At 37.8% G+C, this 16664-nt stretch overlaps 1 protein-coding gene across 1 annotated transcript; it reads left to right on the top strand.

Annotated features, from left to right (window-relative positions):
- Positions 1 to 3207: 3207 nt before the first annotated feature.
- On the top strand, positions 3208 to 16664 carry mtf2 (metal response element binding transcription factor 2). Its single transcript, XM_005802399.3, has 15 exons — positions 3208 to 3449; positions 4245 to 4440; positions 4571 to 4652; positions 7521 to 7631; positions 7794 to 7894; positions 8089 to 8264; positions 8387 to 8482; positions 8845 to 8913; positions 10431 to 10554; positions 11063 to 11130; positions 11238 to 11408; positions 12281 to 12404; positions 12578 to 12627; positions 13588 to 13695; positions 15170 to 16664. Exons 1-15 carry the CDS (start codon positions 3445 to 3447, stop codon positions 15546 to 15548), a joined length of 1860 nt encoding a protein of 619 aa, XP_005802456.2. The 5' UTR covers positions 3208 to 3444; the 3' UTR covers positions 15549 to 16664.

The following is a 16664-nucleotide window of genomic DNA, read 5'->3' as shown; positions in this document are numbered from 1 at the left end:
TCCTAGCATGCTGAATATTTGTGACTGGTGCAAACATTTCGTTGGGAACTAAATATTTAGCTTTCTAACTGAATATTAAATTTCAAAGATAAACATTTTGTTAGGAACTCTGCTGTTTATAAATGTAGAATTAACATGGAGAAAATATGACTTAAAAAACGAACACCCACATTTTTTCAACCTATAACAGACTAAAACAATCAAATTATTGCTGTTAATTATTTACTGTGTAACTTTACAAACATGGTGGAGAAGAGGAATTTTCAGGATATGTAATTGAATGCATTTTTTAAAAAAACATTGTATATTACCAAATTAAAGCAACATTTATTATTGAATAAATAGACATATGAACTCAACAGGAGAGATATTTATGCATTTAGTCTGTTATTAGGCTATTTAGCTATCAGATTGGTGCAAAGTGCTACTATACCCATTCAGCTTTCCAGTGTTTCAGGAAGTCCTGGTCATTCATGGATCTTCTTTAGATTGAATGCTGACATTAGCATTGAGATGCTATCTTAGGTTTGAATAGGTTGTGTGGCAGAAAACTAACAATGCACATCAGGACATATCACCCTCACAAATAAATGTCTGCGTTACAGCAGTCAAGTCAAAGTTCAGACCTAAATATGACTGAAAATCTGTGGCAAAACTTGATCATTGCTGTCCACAAATGCTCTCCATCCAGTCTGAGTTTGAGCTACTTTGTGAAGAAGAAAGGGTAAAATTGGTTGTTTCTAAGTGTGCAAAGGAGGTTGAGACTAATCCAAAGGACTGCCAGCTGTATTTGCATAAATAGTGAAGGTGGGGGCTGCAGTCCGTGGTGCACAGTTTTGGAAGCCATGCATCCATTACACAGCAAGAAGGACCTGGGTTCAGTTTCTACTGTCCAAATCATTTGTTTTTCTTTTATCTGCTTTCCAATAGAATGCTTAAACCCATCTACACATTCTCACTCCCTCCCATTTTTTCTTTCATCTCTCCTGTATCTTTTACTTAGTTACAGATTTTATGACTCATTCGCTTAATGGCACCAATAATTCTGTTTGATTGTCTGCCAACTCATTTCCCTCAATTCCTATAAAGATTTCTATATAAATGTCAGTTCTGTCTCCTAAATTCTCTACAATCACTGCTGGTATTCCATTAAAAAACTTGGTCTGCTGTCAACGGCAACGGCTGTGTTTCAAGGTGTAATTTTCTTGGCTTTTTCTTTGTTGGATAAAATCAGATCAGTATTAAAATCGGGAAGTGGCAATGGGTGAATTAGTAAAAACAAAATGACTTTTTGGACAAATATTTCTCTGAGTAATACCAGCATTCTTTAGTACCTCATACTGCCCAGCAGATAGAATTATTTATTTCATCCAGCGTGATTTACAAATCTATCCCTCTATTTCCATTTTGTACCTGTCAACAAATAGTCTGCTAACCCATAACATATGAGTTTGATTTTAGTTTAAGTTAGGTATTTTCATGAATTATGAGGATAAATAGTTATGAGAATGTTTAATGGTATATCAAAGGTTCCACATGTCAATTCACAGCTTTTCCAGTTTACACTCCATTTTGCAACCATGCATTGTTTTTGCTTCTCCTGCTGTCCTTTAGTCCCAACATGCTTGCCATAATTTATTCATCTACTTACCAAACTGTACACTTTTATTTCTCTGGGGTGGTCTTTTGGTTAGCTATGAAAATAAATACTTGTGAAAAACAACACAAATAAATAAAAGTAGTCACGTTTGAAGAAGAATAACCAAACTTTTTTATGGTTTTAAATGTAAAATTGTGTGTTGTGGTGCTAGTGTGAAAGTTTAGGCAGGCAGAAGCAAGTATTAGAGGCAGGTATGAATTGTCTAAGTAAGAGGAGGTATACAAACTGAGGAATGGTTAGTAGGAGATGTCCCCTGGCTGTAGCAGATGACCTTTTCGAACCAGAAAACATTGGCTACAGAACAATGAGAACTGCAAAGGGAGGAAATAGCAAAGGGGAAAATACACCAGCACCCATAAAGACTCAGAAGAATTCTAGTGAGAATCTGGCCATTTGGCCCTTTTGTCATTGTGAATCTTTACAGTTTTATAATTTCATACTTGACTTTTTAAATGCAAGAAATACATTGTCTTTTAATGTGCATTAATTTCCAGTGCGATCACTTGTAGCGGTTTAGACAACTGACAATTTTAAGCAAGTATTTCAATATTCTATATCGTGCATTAAGGAAATGTGGTAATGTGACTGCAATAAATGATATTTATCAGTAGGTCAAGTAGAATTATTTTTGACCAGGGATCATAATACCTTTTAAGTGGCTATAAGGATTAAAATGGCAGTCAATTGAAATATTGTGATAAAAGGTTTCATATAGATATAAAATTGAATTAATTGCCCATAATTTATGAAATATACTTAGCTGAAACAAGAAATATCCTATATGCCCCTTCACACCCCCAAATATTATCCATGTGTTGCAGTTTCCGCCCTTCCTATAGGAAAAGTTATTCAATTGTTTCAAACTAACAATTTAATAACCGTGTCTCTGCCATGTCATCCTGATAAATGTATGCTGTAGTACACTTGTTCCACCACAACGTGAACTTCTGTTGCTCTGGGGTATGACTCTGAAGGTGAGTTATTGAAGTATTGGTCATAAATAAACAAACAAACAAATAAATAAATATACTTAAATTTATAACCAGAATGTTGTTCTTGTTATGACGAAAGATATCTTATAGGTGTTTACAGAAATATATTTGATAAATGGGAGTATCATATTCCACTGTGAGCAATCAAACGGCTTAGGGATAAAATAATCCACTTTGGAGGAGAAATGCCCTTTAAGGTTCCTGAAAAGCCCCAGAGGAAACCTGATTCAAGTAGAACTTCCGGTCATGATAACAAACTTAAAAGAAATGTCAGTCCCATGAGTTGGGAATGCCAAAAGTAGCCAAATAATACACAAGCTAATTAGGAGAATATTCGGTTCACCTAATTAAATATTTCATTTGGGAATATACGTTGGCACACAAAAAAATATAATAAATTGTTAGTATTTCTACATCATTATTATTTTTTTAAGCAATAAAACTTGAGGTTGTAAAGATCAAGTCAATGTTACTGTTCCTTCAGGGGCGGATATGCAGTACTTCATAGGTGCCCTGCCTACAATTTCAAATGTTTGAAAATGGTGCAGGCAGCAGCCCACTAGCAGCAACGCTTCCCACAATGCACTCCCCGTTCATCAGCGGGAAACCAAAATGGCGAACGTGCTGGGGGAAAATGAACCGTTTGTTATTTTCTAAGGAAGGCTCGAGCGCTGTGGATTGTCTGGGCACGCACTAGATATACATATAAGCCACGGCAGCAACGGGAAAACAGCCTCGCGCCTTTTCAGCTTTTTCGTCTCGCGAGGCATTTGTAACAGCGGAGGTGACCGAATGAGGTATTGTTGTCATGTTTTCCTCTCGCTGCTAAAGGGGGGGGGAGCGGATGGGTCCGACGGTCAGTGACCTGGCCGGGGGAACTGCTTTGCATGTCGGCTGTTCGTACGATCAACATCTCCTGGATTTCCATATAAAAGACATTATGGCTTCCGTCATGCAGAATAAGTGCTAGATTTGCCTTTTATACTCTCTTGTGGTTGCTTTTTTTGTTCCATCGTTATAGAGACAAAGGACTGAAGGGAAGCGGCTCAAGAAAGAAAAACTGCCCTTTAAAAATATAAATCACTTAAGCAGAAGATAAAACCACAAAAAAACATATGTGTAGTCAAACAGATTAAAAATAAGTGGTTAAAGGAAAATGTAAAATTTTAATTTTGGTCTTAATTATCTTATTGATATACTCAGCGCCCAAGCTTATATTTAATTGGCAATTAGCGCTAATTATAATCCTAATCACCAGTTGCATGTGCTCACTGAAGGAAGACTTGGCTTTCCTCTTTGTTTTGTAAGCTTTGGAACAAAACAATGCACCCTTTTATTTTCAAAATCCCACAACATATTCTCAGGATTTCAAATTGTACGTGTCCCCAAACCAACCTGCTTCCACATTTTGGGCACCTTTGCAGTGCTGATAACTACATTGCCTTTTTTCCCCAGCTTTTTTGCAAATAAATCTTGTGTTCATGCATTTACAGTAACATAACCCCTTTCAGCACTACCGTATGGTTTAGAATGAATCCCAGTGAGTCTAACTGTGCGCATGTCTCCTATTGTGTTTCGCTTCCTGTTTTCAGAGACTTGGGGGTTGTGGATCACCCCGCTCTCCGTCACAGAGCTCACCCCGAGCAGCAGACTGTGTCCCTGTCACCCTGCGGCCTCTCTGCTAGGGGAGAGTATGGGGAGGACGACATGTCTGCCAGGTTTACAGAGGGGCAGGATGTATTGGCCAGGTGGTCTGATGGCTTGTTTTATTTGGGGACAGTCACAAAGGTTGGTGCTGCTTGGAATGTCTTACAAAAAATAAAAAACAAGATTTTGTTGTCTTTTTTTCTTCTTCTTCTTGTGTCTGCTAGAAAGGTGCTAATCTCTCTTTTTCTTTTTCTTTTTTTCCTTTTTCCAGATAGATCAGGACAAGCAGCGTTGCTTTGTGGTTTTTGAGGACAGATCGAAGTCTTGGGTTCTTTGGAGCGATATTCAGACAGGTGAACTCTCCCAGTTTCAGGGTCTGCATCTTGGTTCATTCGTTTCTGTGTCTTTGAAGGAGAGTTGGCTTGCAGAAAATTAAAATGAAACACAAAGACGGATATTATAGAGACAGAATTATTTGAAATGAACTTTTTTGAAGCTTTACATCATGTTATATAACAATATGTAAAGCTTCAAAAAAGTTTGAACAACAGTTCCCTCATCATAAACATCACTGGATTGTTGCTTTAATTCTTTCATGCATGTGTGAGAAATCCTTTAATCCTCAGTGGCAACCATTAACGTTTGTAAAACACCTGGGTGGACCTAGTGCTGCCTCCCAAGAGGAGCCCTCTCCTGCAACTCCTTCAGACTAGTCAGCAGTAATTAGCAAATACGTGGTGGGACTGTGCATCTGAACTCATTATAGGAGCTACTTCTCAGGGCAACGTCAGTAAAAACGATGTTAAAGGGTTAATAGAGGAGTGATGACTTCCTGAGTTTCAGAAAGAGCATGAGTTTTCAATGGTGTTCCAAGGTGTTAAATTACATAGTCAAATTTCTTTTAAGCCATATTTGATATAACAATTTGTAACAACTGAAGATAACACAGTGCTATAAAATGGCACTGTGTTCCTGCAAAACACATCTGCCCACTGCAGTGACTGTAGAAAAAGCCTCCAACCTTTTGGTTCCAAAGGGTCAACAGAAATATGAAATGAAGGGAGCCTACTGTTCTGCTGATGAACTCAGAAGTCGACCACCAATGTGATCAGGTCCTGATGTTATATTTGAATGTAATTACGGTTTTCCAAGCAGTAGATGAAACCTTGAAGATGACTCTGAATTTTTAGTTTACAAAACAAAATACATAAAAGTTAAATTTGTCCATTTCTGATCACTTAAATAGATTTGCAGCGTCACCCTCTGTGGTATATACTATCAGACCTCTTTAGTTCCTCTCTTTCCTTACAGTTAATGCTGGGCTGCATCAGTGCTGCAGCAGTAATCTCTCTTACTGAGAAGGAAACATCCTCTCAGGAAAGATAAGCAGAGAAACTTCACTCTTCTGTCATGACTCAGCAGTTGGAACGATGTTCTTGTCTGATGGCGTGTTTGAGCCTGTTTATGATGTATTATAGAAACAAAATGTGGAGCAAAGGTTATTAGAAATGGTGACCTAATTCCCTCTAAACTCTTGTTAGAAATGCAGTTTTAGCAGTTATTCATAATGGGCCTTTTTGGGTGGTATTTTAGGAATGAAGTAAATATTTGGATACACAAATAAATTTTGGAAGTCCATATCTCTGTCGCTCATTCCTACTAGGCCAGTCGCAATAAGCAATAAATCAATTAATCGCGTAATAAATCAAGACAAGCTCAATAATTTCTATTCGCATAATTTTTTGTTTTTATATTTTCTCTCTCAACTAGTCCTTTTTTAAAAGACTTATTTTTTAAAAGAGACTTCATAATTCATATTATTCGTTGTTTCTGATATTTTGCTTATTTATTTTGGATATTTAAAAATGTCTTCCAGTGTTAAGTGCTCATTACAATTTAAAGATGATTGAACTTTGAGAATGTGTTCTCGCAGTATTATGCCGTTACCATTATATTTCTTGAAACAACAATACTTCTCTCAACAACTCCTGGGACAATTTATCGTTCAGTAAAATGTGTTACTCTGTCAGACCTACCTCCCACCTTATTTTTAAGGTTTGATTTTGAACATGTAAAATCAGTATTAAAGATTTCTTTATAAAACAGTATTACAACATTTCAACAGCTGCCCACAAAGCAGCTTTCAAAAAGAACTGTTTTTTAAAAAAAAAATACTTCCAGCTCAGGCTTTTTTTCTCCTTTCTGTCTCTCCAACTTTCCTTGAGTCTTACAGGCTTTAGACAGAGAGCTAATCTCCATTATTTACTGTAAGCTACAACTTCAGCTCAGTGACGTGCAGTGAGGTTCATGACTGGTGAGGCATGACACCTCTAGTCACATGTACAAATCCAATACAGAAACTTATATTTCAGTTTTGACCTTAACCGATTAAAGCTTTTAGTTATGCTTCAATCAGTCCTGTTCAACAATATGATGGAAAGAAAAACCAAAATCATATTTAAAATGCTGCAAATATTATGGTAAATAAATGTAATATTGAAAGTGAATAAAAGTGAGAAAACACTGTTCTTTCTTTTAAAGCAGAAACGATTAATCGATTACTGAAATAATCACAGTTAATATACTAATCGATTAGTCATTAACTGGAGTATACAGACTCAAAAAATGTGATGCAGTCAAAAAAAACATATTCAGAGTAGTAAAAAGTTTACAAAACAAATACATTTTGCATTTAACATAAAAGACCTTGGTCTGTAAATATGCTTTAGCCAAATTTTCTCAAGTGGTCCAGTTTTATCTTCACCCGGTTCAAATTCATTAAAGGAATGCTGTTACTGCGTTCTATGCAATAGAATGTTTGTTTTCTTATTTTTAAAAAAATTTAAATTTTTTTTTTGTGCATCTTTTAATTTATTTCTTATATTGGATAAAAAAGGTTTTAGTGTTTATACATGGAACGTGGTATTTTTTTTTTTATCCGATGAATCGTCAGAATAATCAACTGATTAATTGGTTTCTAAAATGATCATTAGTTTTAGTCTCAGTTTCTTGTAGTTTTGTCTGCGGGTTTGCAGAGGGTTTAGGGGCCCATGGCATGGGAAAGCTAGGGAACCTCCCTGTTGTACGGAGTTCAGTCACAATCCTCATTGAATTATTTTTATAACAGTTTCCTAATTAGTAAATATCTGTGGTGCTTGGTTTGTTTTTGCTCTTCTTTTTGCAAATCGTTTCCTTATGTTGACCATTTCTTTCCTTTTCAGGGGACGAAGACGACAAGACTGATGACGATGACGACATCGTGTGCTCCATATGTCAGGATGAGACCTCAGAGGAACCTAACGAGATTGTCATTTGTGACAAATGTGGTCAAGGTACGGTTTCAGTTTTTGCCTACGTCTGAACAGATTCATGTGTAGAAACGAGAAGAGACAGCAGAAGCCTGTGTGTAATGAATGGTGAGCCTGTTTCAGTAGTTAGTATTTCGGCAGACGGTTGGAGTTATTTACATGACAGTAAATGTGTTTGTCATCCAGGCTACCATCAGATGTGTCACTCGCCCGTCATTGATGCCGCCGTGATCGACTCTGATGACAAGTGGCTGTGCTCAGAATGTGAACTGGCTTCTTTCTCTGAGGTAGGATTTTAGAACAATGGATTACACAGAGATTTAGTCCTTTTGTTTCTTTAAACCAAATGTAGACCAATGTGACCCCCAGATTGTATTTTCAGCTAGAAATAGGCACTGCTGTGTTCTCTGAAGGTTTTAATTTTGTACTTGAATTTATATTTAGATGTAATTATTTATTTATTTGTTTTTTCTGCATCCAGAAGGGGAGCATTCTCAAGAAGGAGGCATCCGCTAAGCTCTTTCCAAAGCAGGAACATCTGGAGCAGCATATGGAATTTCATCTCTCCTTCCCATATGCTCCAGAGGAACTAGTGTGGGATCAGGGCCACAAGACAAACATCCAGCAATGCTACTGCTACTGCGGAGGACCGGGAGAGTGAGTAGTGCATGCCACTCTGCAAACATGCTAAAGAATTTTGCCAAATATGTTCCACAAATCATATGTTGTGTCATTTATCAGTGTTGTGTGTGTGTGTGTGTATATGTGTTTATTGGTAGCTGGTACCTGAAGATGCTGCAGTGTAACAGGTGTCGGCAGTGGTTCCATGAGGATTGTCTACATTGCTTACAGGCTCCACTGCTCAATGGAGATAGGTGCAAACACTTAACACTAAAGTCTAAAGTATGTGACATGGTTTACATTGTTTGTTATGTTCTGATTTAAAGATCTGACTAAATTATTCATATCTTAATATTTGTGAGTCATGAATTTTGCTGCAAAACACAATAATTAGAATTTAGCTCTATAATAAAGTGCCAAATCATTTTAGGATAATTTCTGAGGAAGGCACAGGATATGTAGGCTTGTATACCATTAATGGTAAATATAATGTGAAATTGAATGTAAAGAAATCATCGGCTAAATATTAAGGTGATACTTTCCTCTTGAAGATGCTTTATGATTGTAATAATCCAGTGCAGTTCATGTCAATGATGTGGCGTTTTCTCGTATTCAGGTTTTTCATCTTCGTCTGTTCAGTCTGCAGCGGCGGACCAGAGTTCCTCGACCGACTGCCTCTTGACTGGTAAGTGAATGTTAGGCTGTAGATGAACTGGAATCTAAAACTAAGGTTGTCTTTACATCTGCTGTCACAAGTTTATACCTTAAAATGCCGTTCTTTTTCTGACTGTGATAAAATGGATACATCCTGGTATTTTCAGTGCACTATAAGAGCTACACTGAGCTTGCCACTTTCTTTAGTTTTTATTTTTTTCCTCTTATCCATTTTTTGGGGAGAAAAAAATCTACATGATCCTTCAGGATTCTTGTCAGAAATTGACTATGCTAGCACGTAGCGACAACTTTGACAATAACCACATCAAAATTCAGAAAAAAGATCCAGAGCATGGCTGAAGCAGTGCTAGGCTAAAAATGTTCCATAACAATTGTAGCACCTATTACACTGTAACTACAGTATCTTTGACACTGTTATAGTTTTGGTAATAATACTAATGTTAGCATAATGTTATCATAATCTCTCATCTTGTGTTTGAATGAATTCTGTTCCACATTTAAAGAAACAAGTAGACTATGTATATATATGAGATTTATTTTGCTTTTTTTTTAAAAAATTGTTGATTAGAATAAAAATCTTGGGGAAAAACAGTATGATCATAATTGAGAATAAATATTCATTCAAATGACTAGCAATCATTAATCAGTTTAATTTAATTAAATTTTAAAAAAATTTCCAGATGGATAAAATAAAGATGCTAATGCTAACTACTCAAGTTTTCTTCTGAAGCGAAGACTAATCTGTTATTAAAGTTTAGCTGGTCAGAAATCTGTAACTTTTAATAAACGTTAACCATTCTTTCTATACAGAGCTGTTGCATTCAAATAAATAAATGACCCCATGACATAAAAACTAAATAAATATAAGAAATAATATATTTTCTTAATAGGGAGCTCATTTTGACAGTCAGTTGTTTTCTTTCCTCCTTTTGTCTTATTTTTTTTTTTTGCCATAGCTGCCCCACATTGTCCTGATTCGACCTTTCACTAAACCTAAGAAGGAAATGACTGACAGGAAACGGTAAAGGGTGTGAAAGAAAACACCAGCTTCAACCGTTTACTGAGAATCTTTTTTAGCCTAGCACTGCTTTATCAATGTCTTAAATTCTTGTGTACGTAGTTTCAGTCAATGTTATCTCCACCTATTGGCATAGTAGAGGTATTACAGCATCCTCTACTGTGAAATGTTCTGTTGAAATGAGCAAGCAGCAACCTAGCACTGTTAGCTGCTGAAAGGACCTTTGTTTGCAATGGGCCACACTTGGAGGAGGAGGTGTAAGCATTGTCCAGGAAGGATGGAGGGAGGCTGTTGGTGTGGTTTTAATTTCATGAGCACAGACCAGTACAACTAAACTGAAGTTGCAGTTCTGGATGTGCAAAAAGAGAACTCTGGAACTCTATCATTCAGATAGCTAAAGAAAAACAACAACCCTGAAATGACACTAGTAGTAGAGGAAATTGACCTGCATATATAAACTTTTATCAAAATCTATGCTTAGCATGTTTTTTTTTCTTCTAATATTGTAGGAAGGATATTGTTCATCTGTGCCTGTACAACCTGAGTGTGATTCAGAAGAAGAGGTATTTTGATTCTCAGATGCAACTAATGCCTTACATTAATGACAACTGGGAGCTGCTGCAGCTGGGGAAGGTAAGAGACGCATGAAGCTGTGAAAAACTGAAGAGGGAGACATGTCTGCTCATTATCCTGTTTTATTTTCTAACTTCATATCATTGAGAACACATTTTTCACGTTATTTGCTGTTGTTGTAAAGTGCAACGAGTCAATATGCGTTGTCTATTGGCGCAATATATAAAAAAAAACAAAATTGGGTTGAAGTGATCTGTTTAATGTATTTTGAGACCAGATGTCTTAAAGTCCTGATTTAATAAAGTCAATCAAACAGTCAGGTTTCTGTTTTGAGATATCCTTTAGCTAAAGCAAAATCTAGCAAAGTTTTGTTAGTGCAAAATTTTAGATCAATAACTGTTGATTGTGTTATAAAAGTTGTGCTGCAGAGGTTGGGGGACATAACTGGAAAATTTCCCCCCAAATTAAATTATGTTTATGGCTTTTGAAATCTTTGGTTTCCCTCTGTTTAGTTCCACTGATCAGATACTAAACACATCTGATTTTGTCTTTCATCTGCCGTCCATAGCTGGCCAACACACCAAGATCTGAGAGGTATGAAAAAGTTCTGGAAACCTTAAACGACAATAGCTACACGTAAGTTTTCTCCTGTTGTCTTTTTAAACTTTAAAACACAAACTCGTGATTCTACAATTCAACAATAATCACATTCCTAACTTCTTCGCTTCTCCCGCCTTTTCCAGGTTCATGTCAGGGAAGGAGGTGAAAAAGAAGAAGCACTTGTTTCGCCTAAGAATCTTTTTCCCTCCTGCTCCTCCCAACTGTACTGAACCCACATACACGGTGTTGGGGGAGCCTTTCCACGAGATCACCATAAAAGGATGCAAGCCGGCCAAAAGCTTCTCTGACATGAAGTAAGATGGAAAACCTTTCATTGATATATTACATTTTTAAGGAGGCGTGACCAGTATGAGATTCTCACCACAAATGGAAACGCCACAGTGTCTTGATACTTCCACAAAAATGAGATCAAACTTCAACAATCTTAGGTGCTTTTATCTAAAACAGAAAAGCAACACTTACTTCCACTTCTGCTAAAAATAGTTGAACATTTCCTACAATTGTGCATATTTACTCTTTCATATTTATTATTTGGATTTTCATCCTTGGACCAATTTAAAAAAATTTTAATTTTAGTGGAAATTTTAATAAGTGCATGCACACAATCATGACTTTGAATCACATAAATAGTTTTCTTTCATGACAGAAATTGATGTCCATATGAATGAATAGGCCATATATAATTTGCTTTATCAGCTGGTTAATTGGTCAGTTTACTTGCTGGGTGATCTTAAGTGATGGAAAGTGCTTTTTTTCTCCCAACATCATAACTTTATGCAGGCACTCGAATCCTTTTTCTTGTAGCAAAGTGAAAAACCTTTCAGCTTACAGTTAGCCAGGTGATGGAGGCTAATGCGCTACATGCATGTAAAGACAACTCTGGTTGCGCTGGTGCTTTTGTTAGCATCGTAAAAAGAAGTTTTTAGACTGTGAAAAGCTATAATATTTTTATAAACTTCATACTTTCATACTGCCAAACCAGCCAGCGCATATATTCCCGACTGAACAAGTTGATGTTTTTTTTTAAATTCAAGAATGTGTAAATCATAATAACGCTCTTCGTTTTATGTCCCTTCACCTTTTCTTGCTTAATGCCTGAACAGTCATGCTGACTTTATGCACAGCTGTCATAACTGTAACTGAAATGTTGGTGTTGTCATTGCAGGATCCCTGTTGCTTTAACTAATGGCATCGAAAAGAAGAAGAAGAAGAAAAAGAAAAAGAGGAAGCAAGAAGTTCGCTGTCTGGAGACACTGGCTAAACCACAACGGTCCAACGAGCCATCCCTGGTGTGTGTGTGTGTGTGTATTTCTGTTATCATGTATGCATTAGTGAGCCTGAGCTGGATTAGTGCTTTCTGCTGAGGTCAACAGATGGTTTTGCGTTGAGCTCAAACGTTCATGTATGAAGAAAACACGACTCCTTCCTGTAGATGCTGATGAATTTCTCTCCACTTTATCAGGAAACCAGAAAGCCGGACCCCCCTGCACTGGATCATTTGACCTCTGTTAAGTAAGTGATCGACTGCTTGTCTTGTTCTGTTCTTTGTTTGGGAAATGTTTGCGTGTTTTTTGGTGTTGAAACCTGACACATTAGTGAGGTTGTTGTCAACGAGTCTGTGTGTAGTGTAAACAACGCAGCATCATGCTGTGAGGACGCTTTTCTGCAGCAGGGATAAGGTTAGTTGAAGGGGAAATTTGAATCAGTTAAAAAGAAGAATGGCCTAGTCAAAGTCCAAATCCAAAGAGAAGCTGTTTTATAACTTGATAATTGGTGTTTAGATTGCTCTCTATTCAGAATCGGCCACCATCCCTGAGCTGAAGCCTGAATGTGATGCTTGAATGACTGAAAAATACCAGGTTCCTGTTACGGCTCAAAAAATGACTGTTGGGCGTTTTGTGTGAAAAGCAGCTACAGACTGTCAGGAGTTTAACCAAAAACTTCAGCCTCTACAAACTGAAGAAACTTAGAAGAGAGGGACTTGAAGTCGTCCACTGCACTAGCTGCGTTTCCACTGACCGTATAATTGCACAAATTAGAATCACGGAAATACATTTGGGCAACGGAAAAACGGAAATAAAAGAAAAATGAACTCGTGTTTATTAAGTTTTTGTGCTATAATGAGGTGTGTTTTTTTTGGCTGTATCAGAATTGGTGTTTTTCTCCAAAATGCAATGGAAGCTCTTGTTTTACATTACACAACTCGAGTGATCAGCAACCGGACGTTTTTTAGTGATTTATGGCGTGAACAAAGTCTGTCATGTGGGATTTTAATTGCATTTCTAGTTTTAAAGAAATGTTGAAAGGAAGTGGCATAATTTAATTTAATCCAAGTCCCGAAAAGGGTTTATTACCAGGTATTATTGAAACGCTTGTTTGTTGAATAATCATAAAACACTATTTTGTGTGCCATCTTAGTTTTTCTCTGCTTCTCACACGTTTTTTCCTCCAATTGTTTTTCCGTCTCTGCAGCACCAGAAGCAGCAAGCCTCTGCTGTTTTCTCAGTCTTCTGATGTGGAATCCATTGATGCCCTCAGCAGCTCAGAAACTACCTCAACAATCACTTCTAGACAGTCCAGGTTGGCATTTTATTAAGCTCGGCTCTTTCCGGCAGAGACTCAAACACACAAAAGAACAATAAAACAAATGTTCTCATTTTATGGGGTTTTCTGTGTTAGACCAGCAAACAAAAAAAAAAGTGAAGTGGTGCGTGGTTTGCATCCAAGCTCTGAATAGTGTGGTTTGTATTTGTCCTTCACTTTGATGTCGCTAAATAAATTCCAGCACAACCAGTTGCATTTAAAAGTCAGCTAGTTAGTAAAACCAGTCCCAATGTGTGTTTCATTTAATCTAGGCATAAATACAGATTTTCTGTTAGGCCTCAGAAGTTATTACCATGCCGCACTGTGCTGAGTGCACTGTGCGGCAGCCACAGCAGGAACACTGTCTTCCAGAAATAATTACCTCTTTAACTTCGGTTCATATTGTCACATTACAGCCACAAACTCCTACGAATTTTATGTGATAACTGAAAACAAAGTAGCAAATCATGAGCTAAATGCCAATGGGTGGATTTGAAGTCAGGTCTCTGACTTCAAAATTCATTTATCATTTTCTTCCCCTGTGTTGTTAGTTTACATATAAAACCTCATTTAATTACTTAGAAGTTGGTGGTTTTCACATATTAGGAACAGAACGTGGCAAAGTTCAAGGGTGTAAATACTTTTCCAAGACTTTGAGATAAGATGTCTGTGGCGAAAGCATTGTAATGATTCCGTCTCTTGTCATCAGCTCTAAGCCGCCACTCTCCTCAGACTGTTTCCGAGGAGAGTGGAACAGAAACAGACGGAGAGAAAACTTTGAAGCAATGAGAATTTAAGAATTTAAAGGAAGACGTCTCCCTGCAGCATGGTGCTTTTAATCGTAACAGACAAGCATTTATCTCAGGAGAGCCCTGCTGAAACACTGGCACAGAAAGTGGATGGATTATATTTGACACATAGGGGCGCCAAAACGAAGATGGAAAAATACCACTGGTCAACAGCCAAAATATTGTCTGGGGTTTTCAACGGGTTTAGGGTCATTTTGATGTGCTGGATCCAAAAATCACATTGGTTTTGATCAATCAGGTCAACTTTCTGAACCATGGATGTAACATGAGCATCAAAATGCATGACTTGTTCTCACATCTGGATCTGTTTTCTGAGAATCTGGGATCAGTGAGTGATGAGCAGGAGGAGAGATTCCATCAGGACAGAAAAGAGATTTTACACAATGAAGACGGAATGTTCAATTGCCTTAAAGGCGCTTGCAGAACAGTCTTGTTTTCATTTACATCACGTGTCACATGAAGACTGAGAGCTAAAGATGGAGAGGCAGAAAAGAAAACTCTCAGGACCATGAACAGAAGAAAGAGAGCCTATAATGTGACCGGATAAACCTCAGAAAGTCTGTAGTGGTTCTAAACTCTTATCATTCTAGTTTTCAGTGTAGATTTTGCTGATTTCTCATCAAATTAAAAAAACACACTTTGCTTCTTTTGTGTTCCTTCAGCCTGTACACTTCCAACAAGACGGCAGCCGCTGCCTTCAACATGCCTTTTGCCTCTCCACCTTTAAAACGGAAACGCGGGCGACCACGGCGAACCCCGAAGCCCCCCCGACCGGAACTGCCCCCTCCTCCTCGGCTCCCGGACGCAAGCGTCTCGGACACGGAGACGTTTGGCGCCCTGCCGGGGCTCCACCCCACGGACATAGTCCACGGCATGGACCCCAACACCCAGCTTTCCCACCTCAAGAGCTCCATCAGCAACTACTTCGGGGTGGCGGGGCGCCTGGCGTGCGGGGAGAGATATAAAGTCCTGGCCCGGCGGGTCACCATGGATGGCAAGGTGCAGTACCTGGTGGAGTGGGAAGGAGTCACTGCCTCGTAGCTCGATGGCTCAACCAGTTCTAACAAAGAGCTGACGGTGTGTATTCAGAGCGTTAGGTGGTTTATATGCCCTGATTATCATGCATGCATGCAGACACACACAAACACACCCACACACACAGGGTATGTTCATAGTGAAGCAGCACCAGAGAAGCTGGATCACTGGATCCTTCAGAGGAGTTTGATCTGAACTTTCTCCTTCCCTGCTGCAGTTATACAGGGGCAAATAATTCTTTTCTCCACTCTACCTGGAAGCTTTGACTAATATTTCATGCATCATTTTTTTTTCTCCCCCTAAATGTACTTGCTTGTTCTTCAACAAGTTAAGGAGTAAAAGAGGGGAAAAAATCTCTATATTTTCATTCTTTGATTCAACCATCAACAATTTTAACATTACATTTTTTTCTTTTAACTTGTTTTAAATGTTTAGTTTTTTGTTTTTTTCCCTCCAACTGTGCCCTCTCTCTCTCCCGTCTTGTACCTCTTGGTGTCTCATGCCAGCTCTGGTTTCCATTATTTGTGAGCAGATCAGGAGGAACTCAGAGAACGAACGCGCTGCTGCAAATGTTTATTTTATATAAAGCTATACCACAAACATGATTATGTCATATTTTTATAGAGGTCTTTTGTTTACCGACGGAGATTTCGGTTGATTCTTTACTTGTGTTAGAAAATCATCTCATTTGAACAAGCAAGAGCTGCTCAGACAAGGCAGTATTTTTTATTCAATATTTTTATATATTTCCTACTGAATAAAAATGTGCAGTTCTTTTTAAAGTGTTCTGATTGAAATTAGGACTTCAGTTTAACAGACCTGAGTTTGGTCTAGTAAAAATTCATTTTGCTAGGAATGTGTTTTAGTCAGTTTGTAACTTTATCTGCTGCTGCTTATGCAATTAAAGTTGCATAAATGAACAAATATTCTTCCATAGACAAAAATGTATATTTTGTTGGGTTTTTGTTTTTTTTGGTTACATTTTGGGCAGCCCACTCAGGACGTACCACCAAACTTCACTCACATAGCCCAGCCGTTGTAACCAAGCTGATTTTGCGATGGATCACGTTATTTCTGTTGTCCATGTTGATCTCTCATAGCTTTTTGTCATTATTACACATA

This window comes from Xiphophorus maculatus, chromosome 6 (assembly GCF_002775205.1).
Source record: "Xiphophorus maculatus strain JP 163 A chromosome 6, X_maculatus-5.0-male, whole genome shotgun sequence".
NCBI classification, from domain to species: domain Eukaryota; kingdom Metazoa; phylum Chordata; class Actinopteri; order Cyprinodontiformes; family Poeciliidae; genus Xiphophorus; species Xiphophorus maculatus.
The sequence above is the reverse complement of the archived record's forward strand: the minus strand, read 5'-3'. Positions and strand labels throughout refer to the sequence as shown.